This window comes from Schistocerca gregaria, chromosome 5 (assembly GCF_023897955.1).
Source record: "Schistocerca gregaria isolate iqSchGreg1 chromosome 5, iqSchGreg1.2, whole genome shotgun sequence".
In the NCBI taxonomy this organism is placed as follows: Eukaryota; Metazoa; Arthropoda; class Insecta; order Orthoptera; family Acrididae; genus Schistocerca; species Schistocerca gregaria.
Genome location: NC_064924.1, coordinates 148774451 through 148788755, shown reverse-complemented (window position 1 = coordinate 148788755; position 14305 = coordinate 148774451). Strand labels below are relative to the sequence as shown.

Genomic DNA, 14305 nt, shown 5'->3' with positions numbered 1-14305 from the left:
AAAACCATAAACCACAAATGTCGACTGCAAAAAGTCGGGATAGAAGTCCACACGAAGTCCAAGCAACAGCAAGGTTGTAATCGGTTAACGGTAATCGCCCTTGACGTCATAGCTTTCTGTAGTGCGAACAGTCAGACCGGCTCTATCTCCGCGCTGCGGCCTCTGATCCCGTCTGATGCCATGATGATAGAGACGCTTCTGTGCATCTCTGTGTTTGAACCCTGAAAATATATGAAACAAACATTACCAACAAAACTAAGTTGAATGTCAATTAAAATTCTTGATGGTTTCATCATAATTGCTGATTGTGGTCGCCTTAAGAGAAATAATGTATGCCTCTTACGTATAAATTTCTAAATGCAACTATGTACATTTTTTTCAGGCATTGTCACGGGGCCATTGCTGAAGACATTCAGTATACGTCAAGTGGCTTTCAGTGGAGGCTGCCTTGTAGTGGCGGGGCTCGTTCTCACCAGCTTCGCAAATTCCTTCATCCAGTTCATTATCACCTACAGCATCTTATTGGGTTAGTGAGCCAATTTACCTACTATGTCAAAATTCCTCTTCTGCGATTATTTTCATTCCTCGCAATTACCTCTGTTCATTAATGTTTCCTTGCCCATCTTACCCTTTCCTTATTTTTCTCCTCTTTTCTTTATTGGATTTTTGTTCTATCACTCTTTTGCTAATCTCCTCTAATTTTGCATTGAGTCCATATACGATCTTGCAGTCAGTTTTAACGGTCCGTTTGGAATCGAATGAGCTGAAATCGTTTTCATTTTGCTTAAGGCAGTTTCATGAGTATCAAACTAAAACCAATACGAACAAAGTACTTAGCGTCTTGTACGTATTTTGGTCTTTCATTTTAGTCCACCGACTATATTTCGAATTCATTCGCTAGACTCATTCGTAAGAGAAATTTTGTGTAATTCATCAGTCAGTGGAGTATTGGGTTTCTATATGCGGCATCTGTTCTTTCAGACCCACAGGATCTTACCAATTCCCATAAGAGTTTGAGCTTGGTGTGCATCTGCACTGAAGGTATCATTGGCCATCGTCGCATTAATTATACGTGTGGCATCTTTTCTTTCTGTCATTTCCAAAAGGGCAGACATCATTTTGATCCTTCAGCAACTTTGAATCAAGACACAAAAGAATTAACGGCATTAGCAGCCAGTGGGCAATGATTTGATCAAAATAGTGTCTGTTATTTAAGAGATAGCAATAAGAAAAGAAGGCACATACATAATTAAGGCGAAGATGGGCGATGCTACCTTAAGTGCAGATGCACACCAAGCTGGAACTCTTAAGGGAATTGCTGAGATGGTATGAGTAATGACGCCAATGGTTGTGGCACTACATTATTAGTATGTAGATAAGTTGAGAATTTGGGTGGGACGGGAGGCATGTGAGGTTATTCTTTGTGGTAGTGGCGACTACTGTGTTCAGATGGCATTGTGACCAGCGTGTCTGTCTAATAAGCAAGAGAACGGGCTCGAATTCCAGTTTGATACAAATTTTCAATTTGCCTCGTTGACATAATGTCCCTTGGCAGCTAATGTCATTAATTCGTTTGTATATTGTACTCCGTTTGCTTAAAGACGCCTGTAAATAAGTGCAGTGGGCAGTGCGCTCTAAAAAGAAACTGTTGGTCAACGGTGATGATACATTCTGTGACGGACAGCTCATGGATGGTGATTAACTACGACCGTAAGTTAGTAGTGTGAGGCCTGAGACCATGTGCTTGGAAGACCACAGAAGCACTTTAAGCAGCATATGACGCAATTACACATGTAGGTTTTACAAAAGTAATATTATTTCGTTTGCTCATTGGGCGTCTGACTATATGGGACGTAGTAGTAGGCTACCGACAGCCAGTATAATCAAACTGAAGTTAAATACCGACGTAATGTGTCTGTGTATGCTATTACGTGAGTGCCATAGCTGAAGATCCATGGGCCACTATGTCTTCACACAATTCTTGCTGTGATTCGACCTCATCATTACATCGCCATCCCCATATTTTGGTCGTCCGCATGCGTACACCCGACCTGCTTTTGACAGACAAGGCGAATGATAACTTTTAGAGCCAAGTTCCAGTTTTCCTATCGTTGCTGGCCTCAGCACTATTTGATTTTTACTAACGCTTTACTGATAGTGGTTTGAGGTTCTGTGACTGATATTAGTGTTCCGAATTTCAGCTTTCGAAGCTCAATGTGCATTATGATAACAATAACAAGCAGTAAGTGTTACATTTACTTTTTTGTTTTTATCGATTATCTCCATCACAGATGAAACCTGGTTGGCTAAAAGTGTAGCCTTATTTGAACGCGTCAAAAATAGCTGACTTTCGAAATAATTTTGAATTAAAATAAAAGGTAATGAAAAATCGGAGGATATAATTTTATTCCTTGTACATTTGTGCTAAATTAAAAAGGCCATTTATGTGTCCACATCCGATGCTCACAGTCACGACACCACCAAGTGGAAGATCCCGTTGCAGCCGGAATATTGTAAACTTTTTCATCCACCACAAAATCGAGACAAAAGTTGGCACCGAAAACAGACTAACGAAGATATCACAAAACGGCTTGGTTCGCTGATATAGAATGCAATTTAAAATTCCAGCAGCATATAACGATCAAAATTGTAAATTGTATACACCGTTCCGAAGCTATGCTTCCCCCTAATTCTTAGGAAAAACGCATTTAAACATTTGGGCTAGATTTTTGGTAGCTGTGTTAACAGTCAGCGATCCATGGACTATAGAGTTATCCTTCCAGATCCCAAAGGAGGTCCTCGTCCATCTTCTTCATGACCATGGTGGTCCTACGCGCCCCTTTGGCAGCTTCTGTCATGTGCTGCTCCGGTCGCTCGATACATTTCCGTCCTGTTTCTTGTACAAGTTGCAACAGGCTGGTCGGATCTCAGATTTGAGTACGTCCATTATTCCGTAATGTCTGTTAGTCTATCGTTGAAATTAAATGCTGCCAAATTGATAGCGATGTCGACAATTTTTTCCCCGCACTGAATGACTTTCAGAGGCAGTGTTTCAAAAATAGCGTTCAGTCAAAGCGAGTTTGGAAGGTGAAAGATACTGGTAAAAGTAAATCTGTGAGAGTTGGCTTTGAGTTGTACTGGGATTGCTCAGTCGGTGACACTTACCCGCGAAAGGCAAAGATTTCAACTTCGAATCCACGTCCGGAACAGGGTTTTAATCTGTGTGGAAGTTTCAATGTCTTAATGATTTGGTACCGAACCAGAAGCCCATTTGAACAGTCGGAGAAACTGAGTTAATGCCAGAGGAAGTCGTCAATGAAGTCATACATAGAATGAAGGATCGAGACACAATAGCACTTCATTTGTATTTAATGGAACTTTGACGCATTCACATTGTTTCACAATATTTAGCTATTTTGTTTGTTATCTATCAACAGCGTTATGTGATGTGGCGACGTCTTAAAATCAACCTTATCTGCACGATAAAGTTATTTCTAGTCGCACGTCAGCTTTTGGTTTTCACGTATGTTGTTGTAACTTTAGGTCTGCAAGTCAGTTTTAGGTCTCCGTGTCAAATGTGCGTGCTCGTCTTCTTGCTTTCTATTCATGTTACTTTGATTACCTACAGGTCTCTTGACCACGACAGAGTAACCTAAAACCAAGAAACCAATTATTGCTGCAAGATTATGCATTCATTTCATATGCCTAAAACTGTTAGTGGCATGCTGTTCTTTTGTACGTTTCAGTGATACTCATCGATCTTCTCTTGAGTGTCTTTCTTTAACATATCGCACCCTGGCAAAAAAGTGACACAAGTAGAAAAACAGCATCTTTAGTTTATGTCACTAAAAAGATTGTGGTAATTCACCCTATGTGTACGAAAAACATAAAGTCATTTACTGCCACCAATACTTACTTGAAATTTAAGGGAAACTTACATTATTTCAATATCAGTTTTACGGAATTAATTCTTTAATTCGAGTTTTCTCGAGTACTGTATTTTTGCCTTATGTCACTGTTAATGCCAGGTTGCGATATAGAGTTTTTACCAGCATGTTTGTCCTATATCACGGAATTTTTTCCTAGGTCCTCTTTTATACACAAGGTGTTGGGCTTGTAAGTATAGATATTTTAATCACTGATATCTTAATAAGAACCCACTTCTGTGTTTTACGCGTAGTTGTTTTTTCTTGGTGATCAACAGTCTTCCTAAAAACACGTAACATAATTTACTACTTGATGTTTTCTGAATGTTCATAACTGTGCCACAAAGAGCACTATGCCTGTCACTAGAACACCTGACCTGCTGCCCAGAAAATAAACACTAATGCCTTGCTTGTGCAGTGCATACTTAGAAGTACTAATCAATCTAAAAGCATACCGCTCATAATATAAATATCAGTCTGAAAATGAAGTAAATAATGATGCAACGTTCTTCACTAGATTGTCCTCAGTCCCCAATAGAAATACCCGCTCTTATACCTCTAACATCCCATACATACATAGGAGGTGATCAAAAAGTTTCCATTTACTGGATTGCTGGAGCGTATATGCAACGTAGCACAACTCTGATGCACATACATAAGCACTGACATGTAGGCTAATATGACATTCAAGTCGTACTCATGTTTGTGTGCTAAATGCGGAAACATTAACGATGGCAACATTATCACCAAATGTGTCCAAACAGGACTAACTTGCTGCTATTCTTTTCTTGGCTGCCGAAGGACATACTCTGGCAGACATCCACTATAAAATGAATAACGTGCATGCGACAGCATGTGTGTACGAAACAGCCATCGTGGAATGGCACTCCGAATTCTGTGCTGGTCTTAATTCGAAACAAGATATCAGTCTATTTGAGAGGCCAGCCTCATCAGTGTGACTCAAATGTGACACACTCGAGCGGCTGCCTTCTATATTTGACCTCTCCACATGCGAATATCGCGCCTTCAGTCCTTTGAAAGAGACCTTGAAAGGTCAAAGATTCTTATCGGGCGACGATGTGCAGCAGACAGATGTAAACTTCTTCACACAGCTCTACATAGTATTTTACCAAATGGGTGTCATCAAGCTGGTGTGTCGGTGGGATGATTGCCTCAGTTCTCGTGGCTGTACCTGTTTGGGGTCAGCCTCTGAAAGGAAACTTTTTATCGCCACTTATATATCTATCAGTGACTATGCAGCAATTACTCGCCAACCTATGGCAAATAAACAAAAAAATAATATTGAATAGCTCTACCATCCAAAACCACATCGTTACAGTACAGAGTTAAGGAGCTAAGTCAACTGCAAATGTATTCAGAGAACGTAATTATACTGTGTAAAAAAATAGTAAAACAACCACAATACCTGACTGCATGTCAATGTTACTTCGCACATGTACACTCTACTGACGGTACGTTAATCATTAAGAGTTGAAATCCTCTGTGGTATGTAGAATGGATACCACAAGAAATTAGTGTTGTTCCCGTATACTATTGTCACCAGACATGGTAACATGTACAAAGGATGTGAACAGCCTCATCTCTCGAGTAATCATTGTGAAAGACATGGGTACACTGTACACTCGAGTGATTTAGTGTTGTTAGCTCCTGACAGAGTCTGAACTGGGGATTGTGAGTATCAGTTTGTCCAGCTGGTCGAATGGTGCAATATTCAGACACACAAGAGCATTTGGATGTGACAGTTGCCCGATGTGGAACTGCATCCAGTGTCTGGAGGGGCACAGCGGTGTTACTAGCTCTAAATAACAAAGGTGTCAAAATCAAAAAGCTTAAGGGCACTCAAAAGGCAGTTTAAATGGAGCCACCTATCAATAACTGAGAAAGACCTACAAAAGAATAGTACCAAGAACCGCTATAAACTTTACGATCGTTTGAAATAAAGTCTTCTAACTTACCAAGCACCCGTCTTCTGCTTTTAAATTGAAAATGGGGCATTAAGACTAAAAAATTCAAGAAAACTGTGAAATTTCAGCAAGATGTTTCAAGTCATTGTTAATTCGTGTCCGCAGCTTGTGGTCGTGCGGTAGCGTTCTCTCTTCCTGCCCCCGGGTTCCCGGGTTCGAATCCCGGCGGGGTCAGGGATTTTGTCTGCCTCGTCGTGACTGGGTGTTGTGTGATGCCCTTAGGTTAGTTAGGTTTAAGTAGTTCTAAGTTCTTGAGGCTGATGACCGTAGATGTTAAGTCCCATAGTGCTCACAGCCGTTTTTTTTGTCAATTCGCGAAGAACCTAAAAAAAAATCCTACAACATAGTCACTTGTAGAAATTCGGAATCTTCTACAATGACTAGAAACCAGAAATACCATTAAAGATCTGAAGAATAAAAAATTCCCCTGGGGAGAATTCAGTAACTGGTGAAATGTAGAAAACTTCAAACGCTAGCACAGTCCAGAAAGGACATGGAGTCTCTCAAAATACTGGGAAACAGAAGCTAAACCAGAGATGTGGAGAGTAGCATTAATTCATGCAATTCACAAAAAAAGGATATTAAACTGACCCCCAACAACTATATAGGAATTTACCTCCTACTAGTGACTAAAGTGACTAACATACTTATTTCAAAAGATTTACAAAACAGGCTCGAAATCCAACTAGATCAGCGATTAGAACAGAGCCAAGGAGTTTAGGAAAGGACGATCTTCTATAGAACTAATTTTAAATGTGTACTTAAAATCGGTTTCAGGAGAAGAAGAGCCAAACGCATTTACTTAATATTTGCAGACTTCTAAAAAGTATATGTTCCGATTGACAGAGAAACATTATTCAACACGTTAAGCGAGTTTTGAACAGACAATAAGTTAGTTGCAATCAGGAAAGACAGAATAACAAATTGCTATCTTAGCTGAATGTATAGAAGATACAACAACATATTGTGTAACATGAAATCTTTGTCGTTGATTGCTAACCTCTGCTACTACAACGCCATCATTATACCAGAATATCCTTATGTTGCAGAATGCCTTTCGATAAATACAGAGTAAAAATTAGATAAAATAGAAGAGAAGGAAAGGAAAACATGAAAGCCTTGGAGCCAAACACCGACAGTGGGAAATTTAAATTTAGAGGAAATAAACAATTTATGAAAGAATAGAAAGAATATGAGGCACAATGTGAAAGAGAAGAATGGTATGTTATGGGCACCTGAAAAAGCTAGAAGAGAAAAGAATGACAAACAGAATTTTCTGCCTTTTTGGCAGAGACGCAAAAAATCAATAACTTGGATCACAGAAGTTAAGGCAGACCTGGGGAAAACGTAACTAACCGAGGAAAAAATAGGAAATAGAAAAAAATTCAGTTTCAAGGAAAAAGTACAAATTTGGCAAACCGAGCGTTATAAGCACGTGCAAACAGCATTTCGTTATATTTTATAGCTATGAACATAATCTGGATGGCCTTGGGTTTCTCACATTGTAATTTTTTGTTGTCCTTGCACATCACATACATCTCTGTCCATTGGACATCAAATAGCAGGGATACGGTCATTGGTTCAGTAACACGGCCATGAGACGCTCGCTCAATGGGAAAGCTCCCTTGGACTGATACGTCGAGGTACGCATTGGTACATGGTCAACAGCTGCAGTTACGCTGAGAACCACACTGTACAGTGCAGCCGATTTGCGAACAGTGCACAGATAGATCTCGTCTGGCGGTTGTTAACATGGGACCGACTGGAGATACTCTTGCGTCTGGTGTCAACAGAGAACGACAGAGGAACCTACTGTCCAATGACGTGTAACTGGTTCACTTGCAGCTTCAACAAGACAGTGTATTGAGTTGTTGCGCCCAAAGTCTTCTAGCATCCGCTATGGTTCCTGAGACGTTTTAGAATGGATTGCAGGACACTCTATCGACTTGACGGTGGAAAAAATGTGTGACACACTGAGATCACTTGATATGTCAAATATCAAGTGATCTCAGTGTGTCACACATTTTTTCCACCATATGGGTAAGGTACTTGTCTTGGACCCAGATTCAGCACAGTCCGTGTGACTTGTTGAAGGTGGCTGTGTAGTCGTGGATTAGGTAGGTTTTTCTAACGCTTTCTTTATTTCATACAACGATGTAGAGCTGCTATTACAGGACGAAATGAGATGTTACATGTCCTCTACCAAGTTGTATGTAATTTGGATGTTCTCTTTTTATTCTTAAGGTATTTTATCAGTTTTCCCTCTAGTTTCATCTTATCCACCACCACGACTTCTTCTCTTGTGTCCACTTCATCTCAGAGTAGCATTCAACGTCCTCAGTTAGCTGCTGGCTGTATTCCAGTCGCTGCCTTTCGATACACTTTTTCGCTTCTACAGCTCCCACTATTACTATGAAAGATTTTCCCTGATATACTGATATCGATATTCTGTCGACACGTACATCTTCTCAGTGTTCCCCACACGCTTTTAACCTCTCAGATTCTTGTCAGGGCCTCTAAATTTCATATTTAATAAGTCGACGTGGTTATCAACGTCCTTCTGTAACACCAAATGTCAAATACCTTGTTTCTCTTCCTTTCAGGATTGCCGACAGTCAACGATACATTTCTATACACTGCTGTGCTCCAGGCGTCAATTTTCAGAAATTAAAATAAGGCCTATATTTGATAGTAGAATTCTTTTATCTAGGAACAACATCTTTGTCTATGCTAATCTGTTTCTAATACCTTCCTTGCTTCTTGACAGCAACTGAAAATGTACCGGGTGATCAAAAAGTCAGTATAAATTTGAAAACTTAATAAGCCACGGAATAATGTAGATAGAGAGGTAAAAATTGACACACATGCTTGGAAAGACATGGGGTTTAATTAGAATCAAAAAAAGTATTGCTAGACGCTTGAAAGATCTGTTGCGCGCGTCGTTTGGTGATGATCGTGTGCTCAGCCGCCACTTTCGTCATGCTTGGCCTCCCAGATCCCCAGACCTCAGTCCGTGCGGTTATTGGCTTTGGGGTTTCCTGAAGTCGCAAGTGTATCGTGATCGAACGACATCTCTTGGGATGCTGAAAGACAACATCCGACGCCAATGCCTCACCATAACTCCGGACATGCTTTACAGTGCTGTTCACAACATTATTCCTCGACTACAGCTATTCTTGAGGAACGATGGTGGACATATTGAGCATTCCCTGTAAAGAACATCATCTTTGCTTTGTCTTACTTTGCAATGCTAATTATTGCTATTCTGATAAGATGAAGCACCATCTGTCAGACATTTTTTGAACTTTTGTAATTTTTTTTTTTTGTTCTAATAAAACCCCATGTCATTCCAAACATGTGTGACCATTTGTACCTCTCTGTCTTCATTATTCCGTGATTTATTCACTTTTCAAATTTATACTGACTTTTTGATCACCTGGTATAATGATTAATTTTTCTCATTATTTGTTTTTAACTTCAGAAACAACTTAACTGTCTTTCTAGTTACAGGCTTTCTAAAAGATTATGTAATAAATAAAATAAAACAATTTATTGGTTGTTTCAATTCCCTGGTACATAGACATTTTTTGTTGGGAACACATCGGGTTCAGAGTTACCTAAGTTCGCTTCACATTGCACAGGTCTCGGCAGTGGTCTGTTCGCGCCCTCTGCTTTCTTAGCAGTCAAAATGTACTTCCTGAAGGCACGAGGGCGTGCCGTCGGCATTTCTACAGCGGGTGTCAACCTGGGCCAGATGGCGATGCCACATCTGGTGGGTTTCCTGCTGGAGAACTATGGCTTCAGCGGCGCCATGCTGGTCCTGGGAGGCGTAGCCATGCACCTTCCTGCCGGCAGCCTCCTCTTCCACCCGCTTGAGTGGCACGCCGAGCGCCGACCAGTTGCCAGCGAGCTGAAGCCGCTCAAGCGCGAGCCAGATGGAGCCACGAATGGCGCTGCTGCTGATGTAGAGTCGACCAAAGTTCAGCAACCGTGGCATGACACGTCCGTGACGTCATTAGCTACCTCAGAGCTGGGTGACGTGAGCACAGCCATGTCTGTCGATCACAGCAAGCGTCTGCCTCCCACTAGCAAAGAGGACTCAAGTCTTGTCCAGCACAGTGAGTATCGACGTACACACTCCTAACTACGAATTACTATAACCTTCTTGACTATCAAGCTGCACTCGGCGATTGCAGTTCCACGACCTTTCGCAGACAACAACTGGGCAGCTACTGTCTTAGGTGACCTCGCCTTTATATAGCTATTATACCAGCTATGTCATCGTAGTGCTCACTCCCTCGTCATATTAAGCAATGCCTCCACTGCATCTGCTGTACTTGTTTAAAACTTGCCGTCCTATTGAGAATGGATTCCAGTATCTGCTTCTATTGCGCCAATGTCATGACGCAAATGTGATTTAATGCAGGTCTTTGAGCGTTTTCGAAGGGATGATCTGATGCAACTGACTTCTTCGGACAGCCTCCGTGGAAAACCCCTCCCAGTGTTGGTCTATACCATGTACTTTCTGCCTAAGATCCTACTGACTACTCTACACTTGCAAACTTAGGCATTGGGTGAATACAAGCATTTACATTCTTAATTGCTCCGCATTTACACCGCTCTCATACTAACAGTTCACAAAGTCATGGTACACAATTATGACATGTTGATACCAATGCTCAATCTGCCTGTAGCGATTGTTAACATACAGTATTAATAATTCAAATTCACATCATCATCTTCGTTTCCCCTCTATCCTACATCTGATTGGGTTGGGGTATCAGTGGTACTTCGCCACTTTACTCGGTATTTCTACTATTTATGTAAATGCACACGTCGTATGAAGTTCATTCAAGTACAGTTTCCTAATACATATCAACTATTGAACCCTTCCTGTCAAAAAATTGGTTTATATGTGAGAATAGTATGCGTCATATTATGTCGTCATCTTATTGTCTGTGTACCCCATCATGTTACCCAGATAGTCCGACACTGTACTCTAGTCTCAACACACTGAACGTCTTTTTCTCCAAATTTTACATCAAAGTAACAGTCAGTTGCTAAGCCAACAGCCACATGGTTAAACCCACTATACACCAGATTATACACCATGGTCCGTCTGAAGTTTCGGATGAGATTATTTCGAAAGCTATACTTCAGGTAATAATAGTGGGCAAGACAACTTCATAAGCTCAAAGGGGGATATCAAATGATACTACACGTGACCCCCAGCCCCCGCCATCTTGGGCAAATGAGGATAATTTTAACAATTTATTTGTGGCTAATTTCATTAATTAAGCACCCCAAATTGTGGGAGGCAAGGGGACCCACACTAACGAAGCACCCCAACACGTGAGAGGCAAGGGGACTCACACTAATGAAGCATCCCGATGGGAGCATCACTCTACTACGTCCATGTCATTGTTCCTGGGTAACACTAAAAGTAGAATACAGTACATTTTGTACAAAAATAACTTAATATTGCGAAACGATAGAACTGGTGCACATTTTTTTATCGATTTGATGTGTCTTTCTCGGTAATTCTAAATAAATCGAAGTTCTTCCCCAATTTTACGTTTATCTTGCTTTCAGCGCCATCTGTCAATGGATTAAAAAATGTTTCAGACAAAACTTATTGTGGAGAATATGAATCTGCAATAAAAAATGGCGGTTTCCATTTAAGATTTAAAAGTTTCCCTCCGCCCTACCTAAGGGGACGGGGGCTGGGGCTCACGTATAGTATAATTTGATGCCCTCTTTGAACTTACGAACTTGTCTTGCCCACTATTTTGACCCGATGTACAGTTTTCGAAATAATTTCATCCGAAACTTCAGATGGACCACCCTGTATGTATTTGCGAATAGCAGTATTCTGTTGGTACTTAACTGAGGCTCGGCAATTTGAGGAAGTCCTGGTAGCGATTACAGAAAAGGCAGTACCAGGAATGATGAATCAGGATAACTGCCTGTGGACTGCTGCTGCTGTTGTGGTGCAGACAACTGCATGTCGATCTTTGCGCTTTGGTCAGGTCAGAAGTGTTTTGTACTGCTCAAAAAATTGATAACAAAATGTGCTTACTTTCAAATTTAACAGTCCTTTTCTGATTTCTACTCTGGCTAGAGATAAAGGGTGGTCGCTGCTGATGGTGATTCATGCTGATCCTCTTACTATGGTGCAAAGAACCAGCAGTGCTCTCTTACTTTAGACACAAACGGAATTGATTTGTTCGTTTAAACAGCTGGGTGTAACAACTTGTAGGAAAATGAAATTCTGCTGATAATGAGGTCATTAAGGGCAGAACACAAGCTTGGATTAGGGAAGGACGGGAAAGAAGACTGGTCAGGCCCTTTCAAAGGAACCATCGTGGTATTTGCATTAACCAGTTGGGAGAAATAATCTAAAACCCAAATCTAGATGTCTGGGAACGGATTCGAACCCTCACCCTGCTGAATGAGAGTCCTGTGTGCTAATAACAGCACCACGTCTTTCAGTAAAATTACTACGTTAATCCAATCACTCTACAAAAAATGGCTCTGAGCACTATGGGACTCGACTGCTGTGGTCATCAGTCCCCTAGAACTTAGAACTACTTAAACCTAACTAACCTAAGGACATCACACACATCCGTGCCCGAGGCAGGATTCGAACCTGCGACTATAGCAGTCGCACGGTTCCGGACTGCGCGCCTAGAACCGAATCACTCTACAAAGGAGATTGCTTACAAATAACTCTGACCAACCAGTCTATGACACTGCTAACGAGAAAGCCTCGTCGCACAAGTTGATAGTGGGAGGGGATAGTAGCTGGAGATTATATAGACTCCTAACAAAATGTTAATCAGTTTTATTAAACAAAACAATAAATCATAGCGCATATATAAGAAAGCACAAATGAGAAATCACACATCACCTTGATACCTACCAAAATAATTATAAACCTCTTGCCTCTATGGAACGCTGTAGTTCATTAACAGAAAAAAACGAAAATACAGAATCAGTCAGCCTTAACCTAATAAACAGAATCAACGATCAAAACCTTACAATCGAGGCAGGACCAGCTAACACATAAAACAACAGCAACTTGCATATCAAAAGGAGAACTCAAAGGGATCCAATCAAAGATCTTGTTCCAAACTCTAATCATAAAATGCACCCAACTATAACTGTCTCATAAAGCAAATACCAGACACACAATAGACAGATTCACACACAATCCACAGCATCACATTAACCAGACATAAATCCTATAGCAACGAGACGAAGGAAAGGAACAACAGTAAGAGGCAAACATATCCCTAAGGATACAACTCAATCAGATACAGCAGTACTCCACAAATTCCAGGAATAGCAGCAGTCTCGCTGCATTTTAGTCATGTAAACTTCTGGTTACTTAATTATGTCAGCTTAAGATTAACGGTTTTGACTACGAAATTGCAGAAGCCATCGCTACACAGTGCTGTGCACATGCTGTAATGCAAGCCATACTTCAGGTAGCACATCCCTACTGCCAGCGACACGGTCTCCTCTGGAAACTGTGTAGACTGTCCGTCAGCAGAACCGTCTTGCTGCTGTTCCACGTTTCCAGCTCCGTCTCCAAGTGGAGGCTCTCAATCTCCAACTGTTTCTGCTTTTGATGGCCAATACCAACTCATAAATAAACTGCCTGTCGTGTTGGCGACAGCAGCCACCCATTCACCTTCTACATAGAACCATACTGATATTCGCCATTTCCAGTTCCAGGAACTGCCTCTCCACCATCCGAACAATCTCGGCCATCAAACCGTTAATGAACCTGATTTGGTGACGCACCTAACTGTTGGCAGTCGCTGCCCAAGTCAGGCCCTTTTCTTTTTCTTCTTTTAGTCTCCAGTCTTATGACTGGTTTCATTTGGTCCGCCAATCTTTCTATTTCACAATAGCAAAGACAACGTGCCGGTGGGATCCCGCCCACTTGTCCCTTATAGGGTGCCTAATGGATGCTGCGTTCTCGGAAAACTATACAAAAATTCAAGCAAATCACATTAATAGTTTTTAATACCATCACGTAAGACTGACAATACTTAACTTTGAATTTACAATGGTGTCGCAAGTGATGGGCGACATGCAAACAGTCAATGTCTTTCACTGTAGACAGCGTCCATACATACTATGGAAATGAATCACTAATAACTGCTATCATAGCGCTCTCTGCTAGGTCGGGTCTAGTACTGTGCCATCTAGTACTGTGCTGTCTAGTACTGTGCGGTCCAGGTTGGCAAGAGTGACTCTAATATCCTCTTCTTGTAGAAGCTGCTCGTGTCGTGGTGAGTCCTAGTCAGCGTGCTATTGGCTGACGTCATCTCACCGCCTTCTCTGCTCTTGTATTCTTTGTCTTTGTACCCGGCGCTTGTGGTA

The 14305-nt window shown here is 41.2% G+C and overlaps 1 protein-coding gene across 1 annotated transcript in view; it reads left to right on the top strand.

The window, feature by feature from the left end:
* The window catches only part of LOC126272851 (monocarboxylate transporter 2-like), a 76432-nt gene that overhangs the window by 32929 nt on the left and 29198 nt on the right, over positions 1–14305 (top strand). The window contains exons 4-5 of the mRNA XM_049976063.1: positions 383–526; positions 9553–10029. Of these exons, the coding sequence (XP_049832020.1) occupies positions 383–526; positions 9553–10029 (621 nt within the window). The remainder of the gene's footprint in view (positions 1–382; positions 527–9552; positions 10030–14305) is intronic.